Source organism: Lagopus leucura, unplaced genomic scaffold (genome assembly GCF_019238085.1).
Source record: "Lagopus leucura isolate 7727_CA_CO unplaced genomic scaffold, USGS_WTPT01 Super-Scaffold_100159, whole genome shotgun sequence".
NCBI lineage: Eukaryota > Metazoa > Chordata > Aves > Galliformes > Phasianidae > Lagopus > Lagopus leucura.
The window spans coordinates 12,198,510-12,224,719 of NW_024962335.1; the positions used below are offsets into that span (position 1 = coordinate 12,198,510).

The window sequence follows — 26,210 nt, forward strand, 5'->3', positions numbered from 1 at the left end:
GCACAGGTTTAGGCTACGTTTACTTTATGAGCATATTCCACATGCAGAAACATCAGCTATGAGCTTTACTTCTAAACATAACTGTTGATGTTTCCAAGGAAGGGCACTGTTTGCCATGAATTTCAAGAGAAGTTGAGGTGACACACAAATTACATACACAAAATTGAGTTGATAATCTGAATTAGGATTTGGAGGTTATTTTGAAATTCCAAGTATGATCCTCAAAATGTTTTTGCTGGCGCAATTTGTTGCTGTCAACAAATTTTTTGAGAAGTCAACTGCTCCCATGCCTGAGGAGAAGCACACTTCAAGGCAGCTGTTTCCAGCCTCAACAGCCCATGTAGACTCATGGAAGCATGGATTTCAGCATTAGCAGCAGCCCTCCCTGCAGCACAGCCACAGTCATAAAACAGTGGCACTGTGCAGAAACTGCACACCTTTCACAGGACTGGAGATGGTACTGCCCGTTCCAGATTTCACTTCTACTAAGGATTTTGAATGAATAGTGTTACATGAAAGTTGGCTCCAATCTAAATGAGTTATATTCATGTTGTAAATAGCTAGTCCAAAAGCCCTGTATATAATCTATGAAGGCTGCTCCAAAAGTAATACCTCCTATTTTATTATGTTGCCCTGTGACATCAGAGATGGATGATGGTGATGTGGCCTTTTCACCAATATTCCACTCCTTTTTGCTGCCACGTGACATAGGGCTGCAGAGGAACAGTCTGACCAATTGGTGTCTGACACGGAAGTGCAGATGAAGCAAAGGTGCGTCACTGAATTCCTCTGTGTGGAAAAAATTACACCCACCAGTATTCATTGACACTTGCTGAATGTTGATGGAGACCAAAGAGTGGACATAAGCACAGTAAGGCAGCAGGTGATGTGTTTCAGCAGTGGTGATGGCCATGTGAAAGACAAGCCACATTCTGGATGTCCATGAACAGCTGTTACACCACGAAATGAAGAGCCTCTCAATCAGCTCGTAAGTGCAAATCAGTGGATTATTACCAGAGAATGGTGTACAGAGCTGAATATTGACTTCGGTGCTCTGGGAACGGTGATGGCAATGTTCAAATACTGCAAGATTTGCACCAGATAGGTCTCACAAAGGCTCACACAGGAACAGAAAGGACATTTGTATGCAAGTTTCTCAGGACCTATTGAACCAATACAAGGCTGAAGGTGACAGCTTTCCAGAGCACATCATTACCAGTGACAAGACATGGTATCACCACTATGAGCAGGAGTCAAAACAACCCATGAATTTCCCATGGAAGAATAGTTCCAGATGCAGACCTCAGAGGGTGTGTACTTTCTTTTAGGATACAAGTGTGCACTTTCTTTTAGGATACAACAGGGGTGGTCCTTCTGAATTTCCTGGAATCTGAAGAAACTATAAACTCTGACCACTGTAAGCAGGAAAGCGCAACCTTGCATAGTATGGTCAGAAAAGAAGACAACAGCAGGCCCCATAACCAGCTTGAAGACCATGGAGCACACTGCCAATCTTGGCTGGACCATCCTACCATACCTCCCTTATAGTCTGGATTTGGTGCCTTCTGACTTCTACCCATTCAGGCCAAGGAAAGGAGGACTGCATGGCAGACAGCAGTTACGCCGTCATGGCAGCTGTGAAACAGCAGGTCATCTCTGCTGGTGCAGATTTTTATGAGCATGGCATACAGGCTCTTGTTCACTGCTAGCAAAAACACACAGCTAACGGTGGTATGTTGAAAAATAGCATTTTGTAACTGAGAATTTGCTCTGTGAAATAGTGTTACCTGGTCTTTGTACTTCAATACAGCAAATACAAGAACATTCAATATAGCAAAGAGTGATAATACGCCATTTCTTCTTTTTTTTTTTTTAATACTAGAAGGTACTCTTGCAATGTCAAGTTTTTATCCCTGAATCAAACTGCACTGAAATAGCCTACTGCATTTCAGAAATAAAGTGCTTGAACTCACCCAGAGATGTCAGCTCCTTGCAGCCCACTATACAGCTGTAATTTTGCAAAGGAAATTTCAAACTAAACCACAGCTAGTTGAAAACTACTGCTTACATTGAACATTTCTCAGAAGTGTCTTTTTATTTCTGTTTTTTTCATTGCCAATTCAAATCTTATTTGAATCCATTGGAATGCAGTTAAATATTAAAAAAATATCTGGGTTTGCCTAAGGTTAACACTTGCTGACTCCTCGAGCACACTGATGCAAGTTAATTCCCTCACAGGTCAGTTGCTGAAACTGTATCTTCTGAATATAATGTCAGTAGAGCTACCCAGATGAAAGGCAATTCAATTAATGTGCTCAACTTTTCAGGAAAGCAAATTAAAAGCACTCAAAATAAAAATTCCATCTGCACAGCTGTAGAAGGAGTAAACTCTGAAATCTGATGAACAGCTGGAAAGACGAGTCTTCATCTAGCATATCTATGCTTGTAGCAAAGATCTAACTCACATTCAAACTTATGATCTATTTCTTCTCACTAATAAGCTCTGATTTGAATTCGAACCAAGCAGAAAGACACCACTGAATATACAAACATGGAGAACTACAGAAACTTTTAGGATGGAAAGTATCTCTGGAGATGATTAATCCCATCCTTTACTCAAAGTAGGGCTAACTACAGCAGGTTGCTTATGGTTGCATCCAGCTGGGTTTTTAGTATCTTGCAGCACAACTTCTCTGGGCAGCCTATTCCATTGCTTGACTACTGCCATAGTGTTTGGGATTCTTTTTCCTTTCTTTTTCAGTTTTGAGTGCAACTTTCTGTATTTGAGGTTGCATTCACTGCTTCCAGCACAGACAAATGTCTGCATTCCCATGAAGTATCTCTCTATACACACAGAAAAGTTTGCCTGACTCCAAACCTTCTAATCTCTAAATTAAAAAGTACCAGATCTCAACTTTTCCTCATTTTCAGATGCCCTAAAAGCCCTTCTGTGGAGAGCCACTCCAGGATGCTCAACTAATACTTAAAGTATTTCACTCCTCTCCTCCTTTTGAGATCTGTTCAAGAAGCTCTGAACACAGTCGTTCTGGAGTAAATTAAAGATATAAATTACTGGACCTTTGTGTGACATTCATCCACTTATCCTGGATGCCAGATCAATGTCACTTACAAGCACTAAGTTCCATCTCCGCAGGCAACTTTTGTCAGGTAGATGAAAATTTGAGATTGTTCTCAGAAAAAGATTCAAGCGATCAGTTTAAATTTAAGAGCAATACCCACAACATAATATTGCTAGCATTATGCTACAACTACACAAAATTACTTCCATCTCTTAGCTATATCACTGAAACTGCACTTTAAGACTTCTATCATCTTGCTATTTCATACACAAAAACATAAATTTATTAGTTAGAGAAAAAAAAAAAATCACTCCTGTCTATCAGTGATGTCATTCCCTTTCCAGTAAGTATAGTTTTGGAGAATAGAGGGATTGTAAGGCACTTGGGAAAGCTCTAATTAGAAATCAGGTCAACTGTAAAATAACCACAGCTTCCACTTGCACCTAAAATAAGACAGCAAACAAAAGGCTAGAATAAATCCAATACAACATCTCTCCTATACTCACTATAACAACACGTACTATTGTCTAACTAAATAAGTAATTCACAAGAGCAGAAATGGAACTCCTGCTCTTTAAATGTTATTCCTGCACTCATTTCTTTCTGGAACTTTCTGAAAGTTTCTACTTTTCTACTTCAATAAGCTTTGTATCTCTTGGTACCACAGTAAGTTGGGCAGTCTGAATAGAAAGAAATAGCAGCAATTACTTTGAGAAGTTTGGCTCGCTTCCATGATGGAAAGAATGTGCATGCTCAGCACTAGAACTTCCCCAAGCTCATCTTGGCTACCTCAGAAAGATTTTCTCACTGTTGCAGAGGCAGTCAACTCAGTCAGTAGCTGCTCTGAAAGGTAAGGAAGACCTTCAACTTGAGACAAATCCCAACCTTTCTGCAACAAGTATACAGCTGAAGAAAGAGACAACAGAATTCCTGTTCATGAGGTGACATCCGACTGGGCGCACTGGGAGCGGGGGCTGTTGATGAAAGCTTTGTGTGGTGGATTTCCTAGAGATAATCTTGCTTGTTCCAAAAGGTACGTCAGGGAAAACATTTAGTTGTGATACCAACATGAAATTACCACTGTATAGCCGAAGGAAAGAATACAGAATACAGCCATTACTGCAATACACGTTTAGGGCCAAGCTCTGCTCTTCTGCTACCGGCTTTCAGTCTGAAGTCACTGGAAACACCATTTTCTCCATGTGTTTTGCAAATAGAAATCTGTCATTTTTTCCTCCCGTTGAGCTTTTTTCCTTAAACTGCTAAGTACTGGGATCTTAAATTGTCTATCCTTAAAAAACCATTTTGTTTACCATTTCAGTTCCTTTAATACGGCACACTTTAGTGAATTAAGTATTTCAAAGACAACCACTCTACCATTTGCACAACAAGAGAGAGGTCCTGGTTCTAGCATATTTCAAATTATTTCTCCAAAGAAGAAATATATGAATGTTTAATGTACAAATTTTCACTTTAAAAATAAAAAGTGGAATTTACTACCTGAGCACTAAGCTTCCAGAATGATTCTCTTACACAACAAATTCTGATTTACCTTCTAAAATCACAAAGCATATTTCTATGCTTTTAAATTTAAGGCAAGTCAACATCCTGATTCTTTTTTTTTTTCAGCCACTGTCCACTGTTAAATACCCGCATTTAAAGAACCAAAAGGGCGAGCATCAAACAAGCAACCAATGCTCTGAGCACATTTAGACAAGAGTGCTTCACACCATTTACTACGATGGTAAGGCCCTTTTTAAATAAACGCGTGACTCACTGTTTGTTTTCTTCACCAGGAGGTGGAGTCTTGCCATGCCCCTCCATTACAAAATCCTCATGTTCCATCTGCAAAGGCAAGCATTGCAGGTCAGAATTGGTGGAGCAAAACGCACATCACCTAAAGTGGCTCTTGTCCATATGCAACAACTTAAGGCAGCCACTTTATCAGAGCAACTGGTCCAGAACAGACCACGTAGTTTCTTAGCAACACACGTTCATCTCCATCCCCATTGCTATGGTATCATTTGCTTGCACAACTCTCAGAAAATCTTGCAAGGGAAGAAGAACAATTTAATGGCTACAGCAGAAGACTTATCAAGCATTTTACAGACACCCTTCATTATTCTGAGTAAGGAGGGCTTCTGTTGCTTCTCGTGTATAATGTAAGAATTAAAAAAAAGCAAAACAAACCCACATTTGTCTAAACACGATCTCTCAACAAAGTTTGCTTTTTCTTGTAAAAAAACTAATTAACTACAGATAGAAACTGCTGTAAAAACAGACTACTTGTTGTAAAAATACATTTTTATACAAAAAAGACTTTCACTGCACATATCTAGCTTAGTTAGCAGGGTAAAAACAGAGGCCTGAAGGAACCTCAAATAAATGCTGTTCCAATGACAACATAAGGTAGGCATTTCCTTTGGCTCACATGATAAAAGATTCCAAGGGCACTAAGGAAGTTTTCTGTTTAATTGTTTGCTCTTTAAATACAATTTTAGCCCACATTTTCAGTAATTTCTTCATCGAGAAAGATGAATTGCATTGTATTTGTTCATTAATTATGCACGCTTCATTTAATTACTTCATTCAGCCAGAAGCTCTTGCAAAGATAGCACAATATTCTTCTCTTTCTACAGAAATTTGACGCATGCACTTAGTATTTTATAGAAACATCCAGGCATGGTTAGCAGTGCTCTACTTTATATGAAGTCAGCAAGCAGCCACAGTGCAGTGTTCAACAAGCTGTACGGAAATAAAGCAAATAAATCCTGATCACACACGAATCCATGAGCCACTACGTTACACTAGGAATGGAAAGGAAAGGAGGGCACTATTCTGTCTGTAAAGATAACATAATTTAGTTACTCCTTTAAGGATAAAAACATCAACAAACACACACACACACACACACACACACACAAAAACCCACAAGTCAACCAACAGCCACTACCCTAGCCTTTCCCTATTGCCCCTTCCCTAAGAAGAGACAACTTCTACTCATTTCTGTCTTGATCACATTGACAAGTGAACAGTGCTGACAAAAAACCCATTATCTGCACAGTATCATCTAACAAGGATAACAGAAATTACATTTTTCCCCTGCACAAACACAGTCCTAAACCAACTGAACTGAGAACAATATGCTAGTAACAACATCCAGAAGACAGCCGATCAAGTAAGCATAAGGTAGTTTCACATTTGTAAACACTTTTCTATGCAACCCGGAGTCAAAACAGTAATTTTGTTTTAAAGCATAGCTTGAAAGCAAAAAAGAAACGTGCAAACAACTTGCAAACAATTTAGTGAACAACTTGCACTTTTACGCACATATTCCCACCACAACAAACACATTCAAATCCAGCTGTACCTCAGCCTACTCTTGCTTCTCAAGAATTCTAACATCTGCTCTCAAACTGTCATGTGAAAGGTATTCCACCAGTTGAACTGTTGCAAATTTAAAAGTAAAAAAGGTGGGATAACAGATTTGTGCACACCAAAACAGGATGGTTCTGCAGGGTAAAGTGGTTGGTAAGTTACTCTTATACAACCTGAAATCAGGAGGTATTCTCACATGAATTACTCTGTTTAGCATATTCTATGTTCAGCTGAGTTGATTAACGCCTCTTGGTGTGAAATGAGTACAGTTCACATGAACAGTAAGCAAGGGAATGGTTTGTGGGCAATGCCAGGAGGAAGGATGAAATGTAATGTTTGGGAGTAAAAGAGAATGAGATATGCAACGTCTAACGCCAAACTGAGAAGGCTTCCACACAAAATAGAAATTCAGTTGAACCAAGCTGTAGAAAAGAAGAATTTGTAAAAATTTAGGCATAAAAATAGAAAGCCTTTAAAACCAACAGAAATTTAGAATGGGATGTGAACTTATTAGATCATAAAGAAGAAATCTGAATGAGAACTCGAACATTAGATCACCATCAAAACAAGGCAATTGCCAAAGTATTGCCAATAAAACTGCTGCTTTACTACAAATGTAAAGTAAATTATGCTGCTAGCAGAGCTATTTGAGAACATTTTTATCTAGCACGCATATCTATCAAAATTACCATTTCAAAGAGAAGAGCAGGCAAATAATTAAGAACTACAAATCACCTGGGCTACAGACAACATTCTTGTAGGTCCAGATCCAACCTGTTTTAAAGCAATTGAAAAAAAAAACAAAAACCCAAATCTACTTTGAATGTGAATCAGTAGCTTTACTTCAGACACTAGGTAGAATTATCTGAAATAATCTGCATTATTAAAAAAAAAGGCTAGCGCTAGGCTTCCTAAAGAAAGGCAATGGCAAAATCTTACAAGAACTTCACCAAGAAAATCACAGAGCAAGGAAGTAGTCATGAACATAGGAATTGTTGAATGCATGAAATAAAGATTAATTGGTAGCTAACAAAAAAAAAGCTAACAATGAAACGCCTCAGGACACTAGAAGAGGACATGGGAACTTTAAGAAATTGAATACCAGGGAACTGGAAAACTGATAGAATGGATGACTGTTAAAAACACAGTTGGGTGGTCAGAGGAGCACAGTTGGAGATAGGCTATCTAGAGGCTGGCAAAAGGTGGCATGCTGCAGAGGTCTGTCCTAGGAATGATCTTCACATCTTTACCAGTGACTTGAAGGGCCAACGTGGTCAACTCTGAGGTGGTCAGGCTCAGTCAACACGGCTCAGGGGCAGGGCTGCCATTCAGAGGGGCAGCCTGGAGAAACAGAGCAACAGGAGCAGTAAATTCAGACAGGACAGCTGCAAACAGCACACCTGAGAGACCCTGGCAAGGACAACAGCTGAAGAATGACAGGCTAGGAAGCAGCTCTGTGGAAAAGGTCTTGGCAGGCAGCAAACACATCATTAGCCAGCAGCGTGCCCAGGCTGGAAAGGCCAACCATACCCCAGGCTGTATTAATACAAGCCTTGCCAGTAGATGAGGGAATTGATTATTCCCTCTACTCAGTGCTCAACAGACCATATCTGAACAATGCACCAACTCTGGGGCCCCAGAAGAAAACATTCCCACAAAGTGGGCTGGCTGGCTTTTACAGTAGAGATCGCTGAGATGCTTGGTCCTACAGCACCTGTCCTGCGAGGAAAGACTGAGGGCTCTGAGCTTGTTCAGCTTGGAGATGGTTTTGGGGTGCCTGCCTACAAGGAGGTCAGCAAGGAGCCAGGCTCACCGCAGTGGGGAATGGTGGGTGAAACAAGGAGCGCAGGTTCAAACAACTCTAAGAACAAGAGCTCTGGACAAAGTAATGTCTGAGTCAGAGGAAAGATTGTATGTGAATAAAGCCCAGATCTGCATTAACACAAAGCAACGTATGACCAATGCAGACACAGTTTGACAGTGTTGTAATAAACAGCACTTCTTCACTCCAATTTAAACAAAACATTCTCACAGAAGCAACATAAAAGGATATAGTCATTTGTAACCTATAGTAATTAATAAGCAATTTGTTGTTGTACAAACATAACTTGCAACACTGAATTTTTGAAGTCCTTGTTGACTGTACATTTTTACCTGTCCATATAAATATGAAGATTTATTTGTGTACTGGAGGATGACAAAACATAAACAGTCCGAGCTCTTCTGTTTCTGACAAGATCATCTTTGTACAGTGAAAGAAAGGGACAGGGCTCTGAGAAATGTGATTTAGTGAAAAGTGTCCCTGCCCACAGCAAGGCTGTAGAACTAGATAATCTCTAAAGGTTCCTTTCAACGAAAACCATTCTGTGATTCTATGCATCAGGCTATTCCATAGGTCTGATCCAGCTTAGCCTCTTTTCATGGAACCTGACTGCTTCTTGAACCTGCTTCACCAAGAGCAAGTCAGGCCTGATAAACTGGGTGGCCTTTTATGATGGAGTTAAAGGCCAGGTTGGAAGGGGCCCTGGGCAGCCTGGGCTAGTATTGAATGGGGAGGTTGGTGGCCCTGCATGTGGCAGGGGGTTGGAGATTCAGGATCCTCGAGGTCCCTTCCAACCCTGGCCATTCTGTGATTCTGTAAAGCATCTGCAGATAAAAGAGCAATGACTTCATCTACCTGGACTTGTGCAAAGCATTTGACACCGTCTTGCGTGACATCCTGGTCACCAAATTGGAGAAAAATAGATTTGATGGATGGACCATTTTCTGGATAAAGAATTGGCTGGATGCTCATGCTCAGAGAGTTGTGGTCAACAGCTCAGTGTCCAAGAGAAGCCCATAGATGAGAGGTGTTCCTCAGGGAACAGTGCTGGAACCAGTGTTATTTAACCTTTGTAGACAACTTGGACAGTGGGACCCTCAGCAAGTTTGCAGCCAACACCAGGCTGTGGTGCAGTTGAAACACTGAAGGGAAGGGATGCTATCCAGAGGGATACAAACAGGCTTGAGAGGTGGGCCCACGCCAACCTCATGAAGTTCAGCAAGGCCAAGTGCAAGGTCCTGCCCCTGGGTTGGGGTAATCCCAAGCACAGTTACAGGTTGGGCAGAGAACGTCTTGAGAGCAGCCCTGAGGAAAAGGACTTGGGAGTGCCAGTTGATGAAAGAATCAACGTGAGCTGGCCATGTGCACTTGTAGCCCAGAAGGCCAACTGTATCTTGGGTTGCATCAAGAGAAGTGTGACCAGCAGGTAGAGGGAGGTGACTGCCCCTCTACTCTTTTCTCATGTTCCCCACCTGGAGTACTCCGTCCTTCTTGAGTTGGGGGCTTCAGAACTGGACATGGAGCTATTGGAGTGGGTCCAGAGGAGGGCCACGAAGATGATCAGAGGGTTGGAGCACCTCCCCTAAGAGGACAGGCTGAGAGGGCTGGGGCACTTCAGCCTGGATAAGAGAAGGCTCTGGGGGGAACTCATCGCAGCCTTTCAGTACCTGAATAGGGCCTACAGGAAAGTTGGGGAGGAACTTTTATAAGGACAGGTAGCAACAGGATGGGGGGAAATGGCTTTAAACTGGAAGAGGGCAGATTTAGACTAGGTATTAGAACAAAATTCTTTACTGTTAGACACTAGAACAGGTTGCCCAGCGAGGTTGTGGATGCCCCCTCCCTGCAATCATTTAAGGCCAGGCTGGATGGGGCTTTCAGCAACCTGGTCTAGAGAGGTGTCCCTATCTATAGCAGGGGTTGGAACTGGATGATCTTAAAGGACCCTTCTAACCCAAACCATTCTATGACTCGTTTGCCTGCATACAATATCATTTTACAGTCAGTGATCTGTATTTTTCACTTTCAAACTGGAATTACTGAGGTGAGGGGCACTGGGCTTTTTGTCAGAAAAAGCTATGCAGTTTATTTGGTGTCCTAAGAAGTCTAGAATAAGCTTATAAAATATGGAATAATCCATACCCAGCTTTGCTTGACATTGGAACATCAAAAGTATTTTACTGGGTAGTCTACCTTAATTTAGAGCGATGCCTCTGAAAACAAAATTAATGAACAAACCACCCAAGGAAAATTCCATGGATGTTATTTATATTTTCTAAAATTTGTTCTTACGGCCTTACTAATTGATTCATTGGAGTTTTTGAACTTTTCAAATCAAACAAGTACATAAAAACCAAAATATTTAGGACTTATTTTCCCACTGACAATGCAGAAAGGATAAGGGCATAATGTTTAAAGCTTTGATTAAGTGGCTACCAGAGGATGAACCGAACAGAGCAACAGCAGTCAACAGCAAAAAAGTGGAAAAATTATTCTTTTTCTCCTCCAGACACAGTTCTCTACAAAATGCTTATGGACGTTCTTCCCCCAAACAGTCTCTCAACCTCTCTTCATCCTCTTATCACAGTATCATGTCCAGCACTCTTCTATTCTTTTTAAGGAAGCAAAAGCCCAAATTCCCTACTGTTTCAGCTACATAATGTGTGCAGTTAAGTGGGTCTGTAAACAAAGGCATCATTTAAGCCTCGATACAAACAGACAAAAAACAGTTTTCCTGAATACACAGAAATAGACTGGAAGGTGGAGGTAAGAGAACGCTATTTTACCAATTGCCTTTCTGCCAAAGGAAGAAAAGCTGGAATGGCCAAAGGTCTGAGGCACTTTAGTTTCTTGAAAGGACTGCAGAGGGAGCCACAGGTTCCAAGAATCAAAGAAAGCGCACTCTGCACCTGATTCTCCTGGCAAGAGATGGTGAAGGCTTCAACATTCTGGCAGCTGGAAGCAGGAGCCAGAAATAGACCCTTAAACAGCAGAGGAGGGAAGTTGATAGAAAACCTGCTTTTATTAAAAGAGGAACTGCAAGTTGTCAAATTCTGTATTCTATTATTTTAATCTTTCTTTCCAAGCATCTGAACATTCAATTTTCTATAAAAGCTTATATATTGAGTGATCTAAATACAAAAAGACAGTTTTATATACACTTCCAAAGATATTCACAATTAGACACTTCAATACTTGGTTTCTAAAAAATGAGGTATACCAAAATTGTCTTAGACATAACAAATCAGTACTTCTTTTTCCTCTCCAGAAGTCCAACAGCTGTTACCACAGTTTTATAATACTCTTTCTAAAAATACTTTCAATGAAACCCTAATGGATGTGATTAGGAAGTGTACCTAGTCTGGAGTTCCCAGATAAAGTCCTGTTTGACATATTTTGAAGGATTAGGAAATTTCCATGGCAAAACCCTCATCTGTCCTGAACACCGATGTCAGAAACTGCACGTTCCTACCAGAATTCAACATCTCCATTAAACATCCCAGCCCTACAAAATTGAACTGCGAATAAGAGAAACCAAATACTTTCTCAGGCATAGGACAAACCCTTGTAAGCAATCCTACACTTCATTTTAAGCAGTGTTTGGGTTTTTTTTCCCCCCTGCACCAGTCACAGAAACGCACTAATGCAGCTTCACCAGAAAGTTACTATCACTACCTTTTCCCATTCAACAGATCTTTTTTTTTTTTTTCTTCTTAATTTTACCTTACAACAACAAGACAGTAACCAGCTGCCTGAGTGAACATGAGACAAAGTCTCAACACAGTTTTCATTTATTAGCATCTCCAACGCATGAACCGAAAGCCTTATCTAGCTTGTCACTACACTTCCTTCACCGAGGAACAGTCAAGGTCAAAAGCTGCTGCCTGCAGACTGCAGCGATTTACTTCCCATGCTTAAACTTAATTTAGCACAGCCTGTTGCAGGTCCAGCTTAAGACTGATAGATTTGGTGTTTCACCACGACTACTGCTTTAAGAGCAGTACACCTTCCTACCCCTCAGTAGCAACAGAACTACAGTAAACATGCCATCAGCATTTCTTTTGTCTCGCTAATACTTGCTTTTATTAGAATTTCACAACCTAATCGTTACAATCCAAGCAATTAGTCACCAGTCACTGTTGTTAGCAGTTGTGGAAACTATAAATGCCAAGCTGCTAGAAGGACTTGTCGGAAATATCAGACAGTTTGAGGTCTAGCAGAAATGTAATCACTACCACAGCTGAAAGGAGAGCTGAGTCACCGTTCTGCCTGACTTAATATAAGCATTTTAGAAAAATTGAACTAAGGGTAAATTTTACTTGTTAGCAACAGATAAAATTGTTTAATTAAACTTTAACGTCCTTAAATAAAACCAGTGCAATTTAGCTGCAAACACCTGAATGATTTTCTTCGGAATAAGTTTCTGTTCAGCGAGCTGGTATCTCAAAATGTGCGTGGAGTAGCACAGATTAGTTAGCACAAATTAGTGCCAGTGTGCACTTTTGATATTCTACCTTTATTTCAGTACACAGATTAAAATACACAAAAAAAGTTTAAATAGCCATTTCTAAATTTAAAGGGAAAAAAATTTATAACCCAAAGTCCTTACCTTTCTTTTTTCTAAAGTGAGAAAATAAAGTGTGTTCCTGAACTATGCACAGGAAAATCCTGGAGACAAGACACACAGAGAAGTTATCTGAATTTTTGGACCCTTTCAGGTTTTTGCTGTATCGCACAGCATTGCAATGTTGCTGAATTTTCCACTTGAACCTATTTCTGCCTTTTCTTCCCCTCAGGAAAGCACAGCCTCAACACACAACAAAAGAGCAGCACAAGATGCGACCCAGCTCCCAGCCTACTCACTATTTCTTCAGGTTTCACATCAGCATCTAGATTGTGCATTTCAATGTTATTACCATTATGCAGTCTTAACTGGTTTTCCTGTCAGTAAAAAGAGAAGTGAAAGCTTACTGATGTAACCCTGCTGATAAATCACAATCACGTTCAGTATCTCCTCACTAATCATTGACTGCTCTTCTGAATACGAACACACTTACAACTCACACGATTCCTATTTGAAACCATTAATCTGCTCTCTGTGTTTGCCATATGCAGCCCAACGGTAGCTTGATTCCTGACTCAACACTAACTGTAAGTGCCAACATAGTGCCATACACCACACGTGCATCACCGTAACAGAGCAAGGGGACAGATGACAAATGACAGCTCAGTTAAACATTCAGAGTTTGCGTAACTCCCAACACGCCATTTGTATTTCACTTAACCACTGGTGCATGTTGCTTCACAACTCTAGCAGGCGTCTTCTACCACCAACTCAAACTCATCATCTGCACTTGCAGAAATAAACCACGCCCCATCTTCTCTGCTAACTTCTGAGATGCTCATGCTATCTAATATTCTATGAAATTTGCAGCAGCTTAACATGAACTCCCTGCTAAGCTTGAAACAAATAGATGTATGAATGTTAATGACAGGAGTCACACACTGGAAATGCTAAGAAGGTCTGGACTCCAGCCACATTTCTCTTTTCTACCACAAAGAAAAGATTAAAAAATATATTTTTTACTTATGTCTTAGCTGTAAAATATTTCAAATGCAACAACTCAACAATATATACAATAATTTATCTCAATCTTGGTCTGGAAGCACTCTGAGATACTCAGCTGTTTGCGGCACAAAACTTTTTCTAGTAACACCTTCAACCACCAAAGAGGTTTCTTCAAGTCACTGAAGTTAAGGCATGACGAGGTACCTGAAAAGCCATTTGAAATCTTCAACTTTGAAGCTAAGACAGTTTTGAATAGTAGTTTAGCAAATTCAGGCTCAAAATATATGAAGTATTCAGAACCCAAGTGCTCTGCATATCCTGCCAAAGCTGATAATGGAGCCCATCCTTCTGTTAGCTGTTCTGTACGTATATAGAAGGGATCTCAGCAGGATCTGGATTTAATAAGAAATGAGCAACTTCTATTTAAATTATTTTCTGTACTATTCTTTTGGTAAATGCCATCAGCATTTCACAAGGCATGAATTCCAGCTAGCAGGCACAACTCTGAGGAAAAAAAAAAAAAAAAAAAGAAAAGAGCAACAGAAAAAACTGTTATGTTTCCCAAATATTTAGGGGAAAAACCTGACTTGAAAGCCCTTGACCATTAGTTCTAGCAGCCACTTGTATGCTTCCCAATGGCTATCTGGCCAATTCAGTTGACAGTTTATGGTACAGACACAACTGAACATGTTATAGCAGTTCAAACTGACATCTGTAAGTGGCCAACATTGTAACAGACACATTGTTAACCACCCTGACAGAGAAGGAAGAAAGTTAAATGCTCCCTTCCCCTTAGATTTGGAAAGCTTGGTGCTGCGTTGCCACAGAAGAGCAAGTGGCACAAACAATGAAGATTTTTTCAATGAATTGAGAAAGCAGATGATAATTATATTACTGAAAACTAAATTACACTTCTGCACTATGCACTGAATCACCTTCACTGGGCCATAAATATTCTTTGTTAGGACTGGCTGAAATGACATAAGCCAGGCAAAGAAGTGCTGAAATTATTTGTCCCTAAGAGATCTGATCTGACATGACAGAACTCATTTTCTTTCTGTGCTTACAAGAGACAAATTACTGTGTGGACTATAAATACAGGAACTACTGTTGGCCCAGAAAGTCCCTGACCAACAAATAGCCCGAGGCTGCGAGCCTTCAGCAAGTATGCATTAACCCCCCTTTTAGCCTCTTTCTTAGGCATCCGCTTTTGACCACTGTCAAGGGCAAACAAAAAAGCTGCAGTTATCAGAATGCACATCCAAGTTCACTTCAGCTACAACAGAAACAGTGACAGTGCTGATGGCTGACTTCTATATTGTTTTCCAAATTTCTCAGGCTTATTAGAATCTGTGAGATATCCAACAGACAGCCAAGCCACTGCAGCATCTGCACATCCCTGGGGGCATGCGAGCCATTCTTTTGTACATCACAAGCTTGTTCTCAATAGAGTAAGTTATTTCTCCAGCAATCACAAACCAAAGCTGTGTATCTGGGGAAACCTATCAATGTGAATTCAAAGCACTTCCACAATATTTCTTAGCAACCTCATTCCACACAGGCTTACTGCATCTGCAGACAGCTATCACATTCTCCTTTCTTCACAGTAACTTCTCCATAATGTACATCTTGTCTACTAACCAAATGCCTGAGTGAACTGACTTAAAACAAGTGGCAGGAAATGTTGATGTGGTTTTAATGTTGCTTTTACCCTCAGGGAAACTGACATTGCAAAATGTCTTTTCCAGAGTTCACTTGTCCTTAGCTGTCTGCACGCTCTCCAATCTACCATAATGATGAAGATCATCACTACTATTTTTAATGGTAGGAAGTCTTCTTCACAAACATCATCTCCATTTCTTCCACGTGGAATGAGAGGAGGGGAGAAAAAGGTTTGAGGAACTGAAACAAATTCATTCCCTCCTAGATCACTGAGTGAAAACACAATTGTCCTGTTAGAATCATGCAAGTGTATGAAGTCAATGAGATCACTCACTATTACACTTTTAAAAGATCCAACCCAACTGATCAGACTACAGATGACATGAACACCAAGCCTAAGAGAAGCTTTTACTGTCCGTGGCTCAAGTTCTCCCCCAGACATTGTCTTCTGGAAAACCAAGGGAGAGATGTAAGATTAAGAATATTTATCAATGCTTTCCCCATCAGCAAGATTTTAAGTAGCTGATGATATAGAGCTCTAACATATCACATTGACACAGACTACAACCTGTTCCAAAACCTGTGAAATGCCAGCGCTGAATGGAAAGAGATCAAAGAGCACCTTCTGAAAAGGTGGTGGAAATGTCTCAAATTGTGAACCAATACAGCACTGGCTTGAAAAGAGATGCTTCCTAAGCAAACCTATACAGCAATGCCCCTGTCTCTGACCAAAAAAATTATAAAGGGGCTATACAATGTTAGTTCCAAAATGCAGAACCATCTTTTAAGTAAATATTATTTGCTTCGTTTGGTGGTTTGGTTTTCCTCTTTTACACCATCTTATCATTTGCTGTATTCAGTTGAAGCAGAGATGCTACCAGCCAGGAAAACATTACTGAAGAAAGTATTTATGAAAAATAACCTTAGAAAGAATGGAAAAGCTACGTCTAAACTGAATTTTGAGACTGACGTATTTTTTCCCCCTCTAGAAACCAGACGCACACCTGTTCACTGGAATGATTCCATTCTATTATATATTCTCCACATGGACTGTACATATGAAAAGGCTGAATCAAAGGACAGTCTGACAGCAGTCCTTCCTTAAAGTCCATTTGGTAGATGACGGTATTTCCCAAGGGGAAAAAAAATACATGGTTTTATTAACTTTCTTTTTCAGTGTCGTATGAGCACTTCAGAGTGTACAGAGGACAGGAAATGGAGAGAGTCATCTTCCAGTTTTGTAATCCGTGTTTTAAAGATTTCAGCATTCACTGTGCGTACGGAGGTTTCACAACACAATCAAACCGGCAAAGTCTCGTCCTTCATGCTCAGTGAATTTCTGTAAGACTATCCAAAAATCTAAGCTACCAATGGCATTCCTTAACAGTGGCTCACACAGCCCTGTCTCTTTAATTACTTGTCCTCTGTCACAAATTCTTCGATTACTTTACCTTTGAAAGCTCTGTTTCACAAGGCCAGTGGACCCCGATAACATACAGGAATTTACAGCTCTTTGCTACAATGCCTGGAAATTTGGAACATCAGTTATAAACTGACAAATGGCATTCTTCCTGCTGTAGGAAGGTTCAGATAAGTAGAGCTTCTGTATTTAGGCCATTTTTGTTGGCCACGTGGTAAAGAGAAAAAATGAAAATAAAATGCTTCCCTTAATGGATTCAGTTAATTTGCCCTTAAAAGATGAGAAGTCTGATGTAACATTTTTACATGTTTTAAGCATGCATCATTAAAAGCAAGGACAACTTTATTAACGTAAGATTTAAACCAACTGCACTCTTTGCTGAGGGATGGATAGGATTTTACTTCTGATTTTTTGTTAAAAAGTTCTCTGTGTGTTCAGAGCTGAACTTATGCTTAGAGGGAAGCATAAGGTGCCTGCTGGGCACAACAGCTCTCTGCTTCCAAGAGACTTTTCAGGGCATTTTATACAAAGACTCCTACAACTCACATTCCAAATGATGGAAACGTACCCTTATACATCAGGGAACAAATGCTGGAGGCTCTATGACCTCCTAGCAGAGTTAAAAAACTGATAATGTGTTCCGAACATATGGTGAATTATTTATAAAAAGCAAAAAAAATAGGACTCTTCTGGACCCAAAGGAGAGCTAACAGCAACCTAAGTTGAAAGCCTTGAAAACTCTGACTTGTCAGGTGCTTATAAGGTTGAAAGTTCAGCTCTTCACAGAATGGCCTGGGTCGGAAGGGACCTCAAGGATCATGAATCTCCAACCCCCCGCCACAGACGGGGCGACCAACCTCCCCATTTAATACCATTAATACTCTTCGTAATAAGCCAAAATTGTCAAGTGCAGCAGGGATTCATAGTGCAAGAGAATCCATCAAGCCTGTAGGCACCAGAAGCCAATACTAGACTGGAAAACGGCTGCCTTTTAAAGAAAACAACAACGAGCCACTCCAACTCCAGTGACAAAGTAATTTGTTGGATTCATCACTGTGTGGGGGCCTTCAGCCTGAACGTCTTAGGTTACCTAGCACCACCTGAACAGAAACCCATTTCTGTAGCACTAAGAGGAGTCAAGGTTTTGGACTTACTGTTAACGAATAACCCAAATGTGATTTTCTTCTTACTGTTGTTAACTGTAAATCCCAAACAACGACACCAGCCTAACTGCTGACAATCTCAATGCAGTTAACATTGACTACCAAAAACCAAGCACAGCTTACCCATAGAAAGAGTGAGTGAACCATTCCTTATTTTTAAGTCACAGGTATCTCCCAACTGGCAACACTCCCCTTCCAACAATGCTTCTAGTTTGTGTTTGTAAATATCAAAACATGTAATTTATCAAATCAAATACAAATGCTAATCTGGCAAGCTTAAGTTTCCTTAGTTTCAACAGCTAAAGTCTTTGAGTAAGCATTCTGTACTTTTTAACCTTTTCATTATCTCAGTGTAAATGCCTCCAGATAAAACAACCACAGCCATTACCAATAGCTCTGAAGTGATTTAAACAGAAGGAAAATGCTACTTCACAATTAGACACCAGGAGGCAAGAAAAATGAGAACAAGAAGGCAGCAACATAAGGAGAAGATTCTCACTAACAGATAAGAACAGGTGGGCAGCTCAAAATAAAACAATGATTAACAGGTAACTTTCTCAAGACAGTTTGATGAGCAGCACTGAACAGTGAGACCGAACAACAGCACGAGTTCCAATTTTTGCATTGCTGGTTTTGAAACAGCCGTATGTGAAACAGGCAGAAGCTGTTTTCCTCCTTTCTCTCCTACAACATGGAACCAAAACCACAATTCATAAGCATCTTTCTGTACACTATGCAGGTCATCATCCTTCTTCTCTGCAAGTTTATAGGGTTTTAGCGTCAATGATAAAAGATCATCAGGGCAGGAAGGAAGAAATATTACAACACTTGATATGAAAATTCTAATTGCATTTTTTGGGAAAGATGTTTGCAACTTAAGCTAAAATCTCTGCCAATATTGAAATAATTAAAAAAATATTCCAAATCAGGCATAAACTTTTAGCTCCCCCTTGCAATATTTTACAGTAAAGGAACAACTGAGAAACAAAGTGGAAGTGTTGTCTGGGCAACAATCCTTAACAGATGGATAAAAACAGCTGAAAAGAAATGAGCCACAAAAAAGCAGCTCAGTGCTTGCTGATATTTTCAAAGTTTTGAGGCTGTTGATGGAAAAAGCTCAGTGATCGTATGTAGCAATTCAACTCACATAAAGCATAAGTAGAAAAAAAGAAATCGTAATCCAAGGAGCAGGAGAGGTCATTGGGTTTGAAGGAAGAATTTCTTAAAAAGAAGGAAGGAAAGAAAAACAAAAATGCTGAGAAGACAAAAAAGACATCCCCCACCCACTGAATTACTTCTATAAAGTGGAAGATACATCACTGCGTGGTATCCAGGCTGATCACGTAGATAAAACAGATCCAATATTTGCTGCCTAATAAGGCTTCCACATCTGTCAAAAATAACTACCTTAAAAAAACCAAAAAACACAACAAACATTTTAAAAGGTTACTTTTGTGTGTGCTCCTTTCCCTCTTAGTGGAGTGATTATCATCTAATTATTGGAATCAAAAGCACGCTATTGACAGCTGCCTGCTGTCTTTACTCTGTTGATGTTACGCTAACAGAAAGTGTGTTTTCTGACAGCCTGGCAACAAGGAAGAAACTGAGATGTAACAATGGAGCCAGTTTAGATGAAAAGCCCTGGCAAGGAAGCTGCCAAGACAGTAAGGCTCCCTAAGTCCAGCCTACGGTGTTTTGTGGAGAGAGGGAAGCCCAGTCTTTGCTGGAAAGCAACCCTGGAAAGAATGAATGACAAAAATAGATAAGTAAATGATCAAATAAAGCACGGCCTATTCTTCTGTCCCAACCCTATGACAATGAGTGGCCACAAATGTTTAAAGCTATTTTAAGACTGGCACCATAAAAATGTTAATTCTTGCAGTACCCAAGTCTCCATATTCAGATGTTGATCATATCTCAGCGAAGGATAATTTTGGTATCATCCCTGAAACCCCTCAATTTTTCATTCAAGCCAACCCCTACCTACAATAGGAGAGAAATTCTGAACAGTGGAGAAATACCCACCAGACCCTTGAGCACTTTGCATTTTGAAAAGAAAAAAAAAGTATGGAGCTCAATCACAGCAAGGCCATTTACTACTTAGTAGAAATTCTTCAAGTGTAGCTGATACCAAGGCATTCCAACACATAGGCCTGGGCCTTTTCCATATGGACATAAAGTGGCTTTTAACTTTGACCTTACGTAAAAAAAAAAAACAACAACAACAGAAAAACCCACAATCACCTTCAGTAACAGAATATAAACAAAAACATAAAAACCAAGTTCAACATTTTTTTTTCCCTCCATCTTTCCCAAGAACAGCCTCAGTTGGCTGCAGAGCAAAGAAATAATTTCATAAAAGAAACCTTGCATGCTTTACTTTCATAATTGTTGTGGTGAAGCCAATAAAAGATGCTAGGAATGACCACACAAACGGTAATTTCTTCCTCCATATCCCTTGCACAATCTTTTTTTGGCTTGACATGAATTATCCAGAACAAAGGCTACGGATGGTGCCTTAACATGATAAGATATAATCAAACTTATTGTCGCTCAAGTACCTTGAACGTACTTATACTTAATCAGCAGCAAGTGAACTCCTAAGAACCCTAAGAGCTCTGGGTTCAATTTCTACAATGTTTTAGAGAAGAGCTTCAAAGGAGCTGCTAATATACCAAACATCCTTCTTGAATGCACGCAGGAAATAAAACTCTAGAAGATGTAGATACAATTTACAGGCTGAAAAATCTTTTTCTATTGAAGGCCAGAGAACAGGTAAGTTGTGGGAATTACAGAGTGTAAGCTGGGGAGGAGTCCAACAGGATCACAAGGATTTGAATGTGGGTATAAACACCTAGAAAAAAAAACCTCACAGAAGATCCACTGATCTGAACAATAAGCATAGCAATAATTCTTTATCTGGGTTTTATTTACAGCATAATATTTTTTAATGGATAAAAGGGGAGAAATGAAAGAAACAAAGAAAATATGAATTAATAGGTAGTTACATTAATGTCTTTGAGGAACAAAACTGTTCCTTCAAAAAAAAAAAAAGTCATGTTGTCTGCTTTGCAGAGAAGAGAAGCAAACAGCCTTGATGCAAGAAGAAGAACTGAACTACATTACTAAAGTCTTAAAAAAATATTTCTTAGGGAAAAAATCTCTATGAAAATGGCTCACTAGATCATGTGAATGCTTTTAAATGAAGTGCAAAACAATACAGTGAAATACACATTGTTTTTCTAGGACAGACCCTGAGTCCTGAGACTATCATTTACAGTCAAAAGAAACACTGGGGCATGCACTCACTGTGTAGTCCTGTGTATCACAGGATGAGAAGGAAGCAGTCCTGAGAACGTTTTGCTTAACATACACTGATTCTGTGTAACACCTGCTATACAACAATATGCACTTAGGTATCTAAAGTCACTTTAAAAGGCTTTATTTGGAATTTAAGCTCTGTACTTTTTTGAACACCTTACGTGGGATGAAGCTTATGATCTTCGCCATTCCAATTAAAATTAAAATCCATCCAAAATAAATCCATGAAAATAAAGCCTGCTTTTTACTGGAGAAAAAGAGTAAATTTCACAAAAGTGTTGCTTCAGTCTACTTCCTGCCACACAGACAAAAGAAAACAACCACAAAGCTCTTATAGGTATACATATATATACACACACACACACACACAACACACTCAGATATAAAGCTTATAAAGCTCTTACATATATATACACACACCTAAGAGCTTTGTGTTTTTTTCATATATATATATGTGTGTATATATATATACAGACATATGTACACACACATATATACATACATATGGCTTTATGTGTGTATATATATCCATATACAAGCACACAGACACATACACACACACAGACTCTGCCTGATGAAAATTAAGCACTGATGACCATGCTGTTGAACACAGTGATTAATCACACCACGATGTTTTCTCTCGTCAGTATCCTCCACTGGTACTTGTAACCACATTTGTGTTAAGAGAAGCTTTCAACCATCTGAGTGGGTGCAGGTGCATCCACAGATATGTTTTCATTTGTCAGTTCCAAATCTATTGAGTCTTCTTTCAAATCCATTTAAAATTTACACAGTTCCCTAAGTACGTACGGGACAACCGTCAAGTTATTTCTATAACAATTAGTTAGCTTCTAGCATGATGACTAGAGCTTAAACAATGTTTTGTTCTATTAGAGCATAAAAATATGAGATGTCGTCTCAGGAAGCTGCAGCCTGATAATGACAAATTTCAGGTCCTGCAACAATTCCCTTTTTCAGCTGCAACTGAAGTACATTACAGGAAAGCTACAAGCTAACAATGATTTGGATCTTCATGAACTTTAGAAGTCGTATTTTAAAATGCATTAATTTCAAAGTTAATGCAAATTGGTTGAGAAAGGACTGTAGAATACATTTACAAACCTACTGAAGAATATGCTAATGACCATAACATTATGTAAACCAAAGTCATTCGCGACTCAACACCTGCACCTTCAGGAAGTTGGTCTCAATAGCAAACAACAGGACACAACCAATGTTATATTCAACAGCAAACTTAACAACCTGGTCTCAACAATGCACGTCTAGTATCAGAGATACCTTTATAGGTAACAATCCATCCAGCCTCACAACATCAAAGCACATGCTGACACGCGCAAGGAAATGAAGCCATCAATCAGTCAGTAATATAAACATTGATACCTGCACTCACATGCCTAATTCTTCAAGTTAGTTAGCTGACGGGGTGTGTGTGTGGGACAGAAACCTTGACAAACCCCTCCAGTTCTAACAAACAGAACACAAGCAAAGTTAGTAGTTCTTTTCAAGAGTTCCCACATATCTTCCTGGCAGTAGCCTAATGTAGACACTTTCAATCCCTAGCAGTCAACCAAAAAAGCTTGTGTTCCTAAAAGCTTTTAAAAATGTTATTTTTAATGCCTCCAGCATCATAAATATTATTTATTGCATGCAGTTATTTATTAAAAATATCACCAGTAGTCAGCATTCACTCCACATATTTCCCATTTCAGCCAAGCAAGTTCTTGATCCGCCAAAATACCGCACTGTTTACCTCACTGACCTTGGGGCTGCCTTCCTCCAGTATTTCTCCCTCATCAGTTTGCATGGGAACAGGATCTGTGCAAAGCTCTGCAGAAATGCAAAATACTGCCTAAAAGAGAAAAAGAAATATATACTTTTAAAAAGAATTATTTGCTGCCTTTAACAGTGGTACACGAGATTGTGGTGCACATGAATAGTAACTCCAGGCTACGGTCTTCCGCTCACGTTCTGCATATATTCCCTGAATTTCTGTTTTGTGCAAACAGTAAGGCATCTGCTGTTCAGGATAAAGATACAATTCTACTTAATGAGAAAAAAGCACCTAGCAGGAAACCGGTGTCTTTTCCATGCTAAAATATGTCATTGTTGAGTATTTGTTGCATTCATTGTGTTTGTGATTAAAGCTACAGTCAATACAGAATAATTAGAGAGTAGAGGTGAGCACATTTTTCTTACTGGAAAACAGCTTTTGTGCAAATACAAGATTCACAGATTCAGCTTACAGTCTAAAGGTTATCAGTCTGAAAAATTGTCAAGACTAGCAGTCATCCTAGGAGTAACTCTGAATTCTTACTTCAGGGAACTTTTCTTTGACTTCGTTTTAGAAATAAATATAGTCTAAGCTCTAAACGGTTCAGGAAGCAGATAAAGTCAGTCATCTTTACGTTGCTATTTCCAATCTAACCAAGGCCAACAGCTCCCAGCATTTTCACTGTTCAGCACTACTTGGTAACTTTAATTTGTCTGACAGCGTCTGTGCATTTCCAACTGAATAAATTCTACATTCCAAATTCCTACCTTAAAATTTTAACTTACTGACAAACGCAATGCAGTTAGAAAGACTTGAATTAAAAAGTTCAGACAACCTTTCACTCCAGAGCATAAGCCGTGTTTTAGGTGCAATTCAGCAGGAATGTCTAATTCAAAAGGCAAGATATCTGCTATTAGCAAATCCATGATATTCCAGTTCTGTGGAAAGTAAGGGCTCACACTATGTTTAAAACTCTAAAGCAAGGAGCTGGTTAGCCTTTAATAATTGTCCCTCTCAAGATGCTCAACTCCCCAACTGCACCAGCATTTACGTGCCACTAAAAGTCTGCGTGCCATATCTGCTCCTCAAACTACACAGGTGCTGACTTCAATATCGCCTTCGCTGCAGTAATTTCAAGCCTAAGAACTGAAAAACTCAAGAATACAAACTGTAATGAAGAGAAAGCTTAAAAATCTGTCACAGATACACCCCTTCTGTCAAAGTTAGAGGCTGTTCATAAACTAAGGCTGTACTGCCTTCTGTATTTTGTGCAGGTAGAAAATATCTTTCACGGCTATGAAGTTGACACAAGAATTGAAGAATACATTCTGCAAACAAAGGGTCTGGAACTACAAAATGCTGCATACGGCTTATCAAGCCTTGCAACCAACAAACTGTTATGTTCATTAATATTACATAGTCTCAGGCAAAGCAGCAGCATTTTTCACAGACTTGCAGAATAGTAACGTCCTTTCCTGGGTAAAGATGGGGATAAAGCAGAACTCTCACCAAAACTGCCTCCCTCCTTCTTTTCACAGGGTGTGTGGGATCTCAGAAGAATTTCACCCTACTTCTATGGTAGGTTCAGTTACAAACAACTTTATTTTCCCTTTTCAATGAATGCTAAACCTTTGAACTAGCACTGTCACTACAGATGTGATGCTCCATCTTACCCTGTATTTCCACATGCTAGCACAAGGCATAACAGGTACAACCTTTCAAAATTATGAAAATGCTTTCTGAACAACCCATGAACTTGAAATGGGCAGGTTGTACAATCAGTGCCACTGCTGAGAGAATATATTGATCATTCTTAAACCCAAGATTTAGCTTAACAAATCAAGCACGCTGTGTTTGTCCAAAACCACCTCCAAATATTCAGATGGGACTTTTTGAAGTGCATGAAATAAGCTAATTGAGATCCAACAGATGCTGAAAGTATTATATCAGCTAGCAGTATAAGAAGATGCATTATTTTATCCCTTTGGTGCCCCAATCCATTGCACGCAAGTTAACTACGAATGCAGTGTGACAAAACAGTTCTTTCTAACACAACACAAACCAGTGCTCTGGAAATATCTTCAGCTTTCATCCCCTTCCAGAAATTCTACTGTAAATTACGAAAGGGGAATAATCAATTCATACAGGATCAACAGCAGATTAATCTAAATTTCAGCCCTGTCTGCAGCATGTCTCTGAGCAACATTAATGAATGCGGGTTTGTCACTTTAACAAGGAGATTAAGTAAACAAAGGCAGGAACATCTCAAGTGAAATACTGTAAGAAATGCTCCTAAAGGAATTTGGAGTTAGGCTCTATTAGCAGCGAAATCCCTAAGCACAAGATATGTCTGCTGGAGTAACTTCCCTTCTAACAAATGAAGGCTGATAAGGACAGACAGTGGGGAAATTACAACTGTGAGGCTGATAGAGAGAAGTTATTCTGCCAATACTCAGAAGTCTGAAGTACCAAACGGTAGGCAAGATGCGTGTCACACACGTGTCCAAGATCTCCAGCAAGGCGAGCGCCCTGAGCACGGCAAGGGCTCCGGCAGCCAAGGCCTGGGCCCTGTCCATGGTACTTTGCCACACTGCATTTCCCAGCCCGACCCAGATGTGCTGGGGCACAGGCTTCCTCACCTCACTTGGCCAGATGGCATTCAAGCAATTGGGAAGCTCCACAGGTTGCTGGACAGACAGCGTGCAGCCCAAGAGCCAGAATGGCTTTGGCCAGAAGGACTGCTGTGGCACCAAACTGACTTCAGATCGGAATTACAAGAAAGATGGAACTCGAGCTGCAGAAGCGCCAAAGAAAGTTCATAAAATAAAGCAAGATCGATCAGGTCAAAGCAAGACCACTGCGAGGACTTGTCGCTGTTCAGTAAGAGTACTATGAACCTCAGAACTCCTATGTTTATTTTCTGAGAAGATTAAAAAACAGAAAAAAAAAACAAAAACAAAAACAAGAATCTTAAAAATCAAGGAAAAAGAGAGAAAAAAAGTA

General features: G+C 39.7%; 1 protein-coding gene across 10 annotated transcripts in view; it reads right to left on the minus strand.

Annotated features, from left to right (window-relative positions):
• TNRC6B (trinucleotide repeat containing adaptor 6B) overlaps positions 1 to 26,210 on the minus strand; it is a 127,690-nt gene that overhangs the window by 82,280 nt on the left and 19,200 nt on the right. For 9 of the 10 annotated variants that reach the window (XM_042889465.1, XM_042889464.1, XM_042889463.1 and 6 more), the window contains exons 3-4: positions 23,187 to 23,285; positions 4,858 to 4,925 (exon numbers count right to left, since the gene is read on the minus strand). In XM_042889465.1, the coding sequence (XP_042745399.1) occupies positions 4,858 to 4,925; positions 23,187 to 23,240 (122 nt within the window). In that variant the 5' untranslated portion in view covers positions 23,241 to 23,285. The remainder of the gene's footprint in view (positions 1 to 4,857; positions 4,926 to 23,186; positions 23,286 to 26,210) is intronic. The other variant, XM_042889454.1, reaches the window with a different exon arrangement.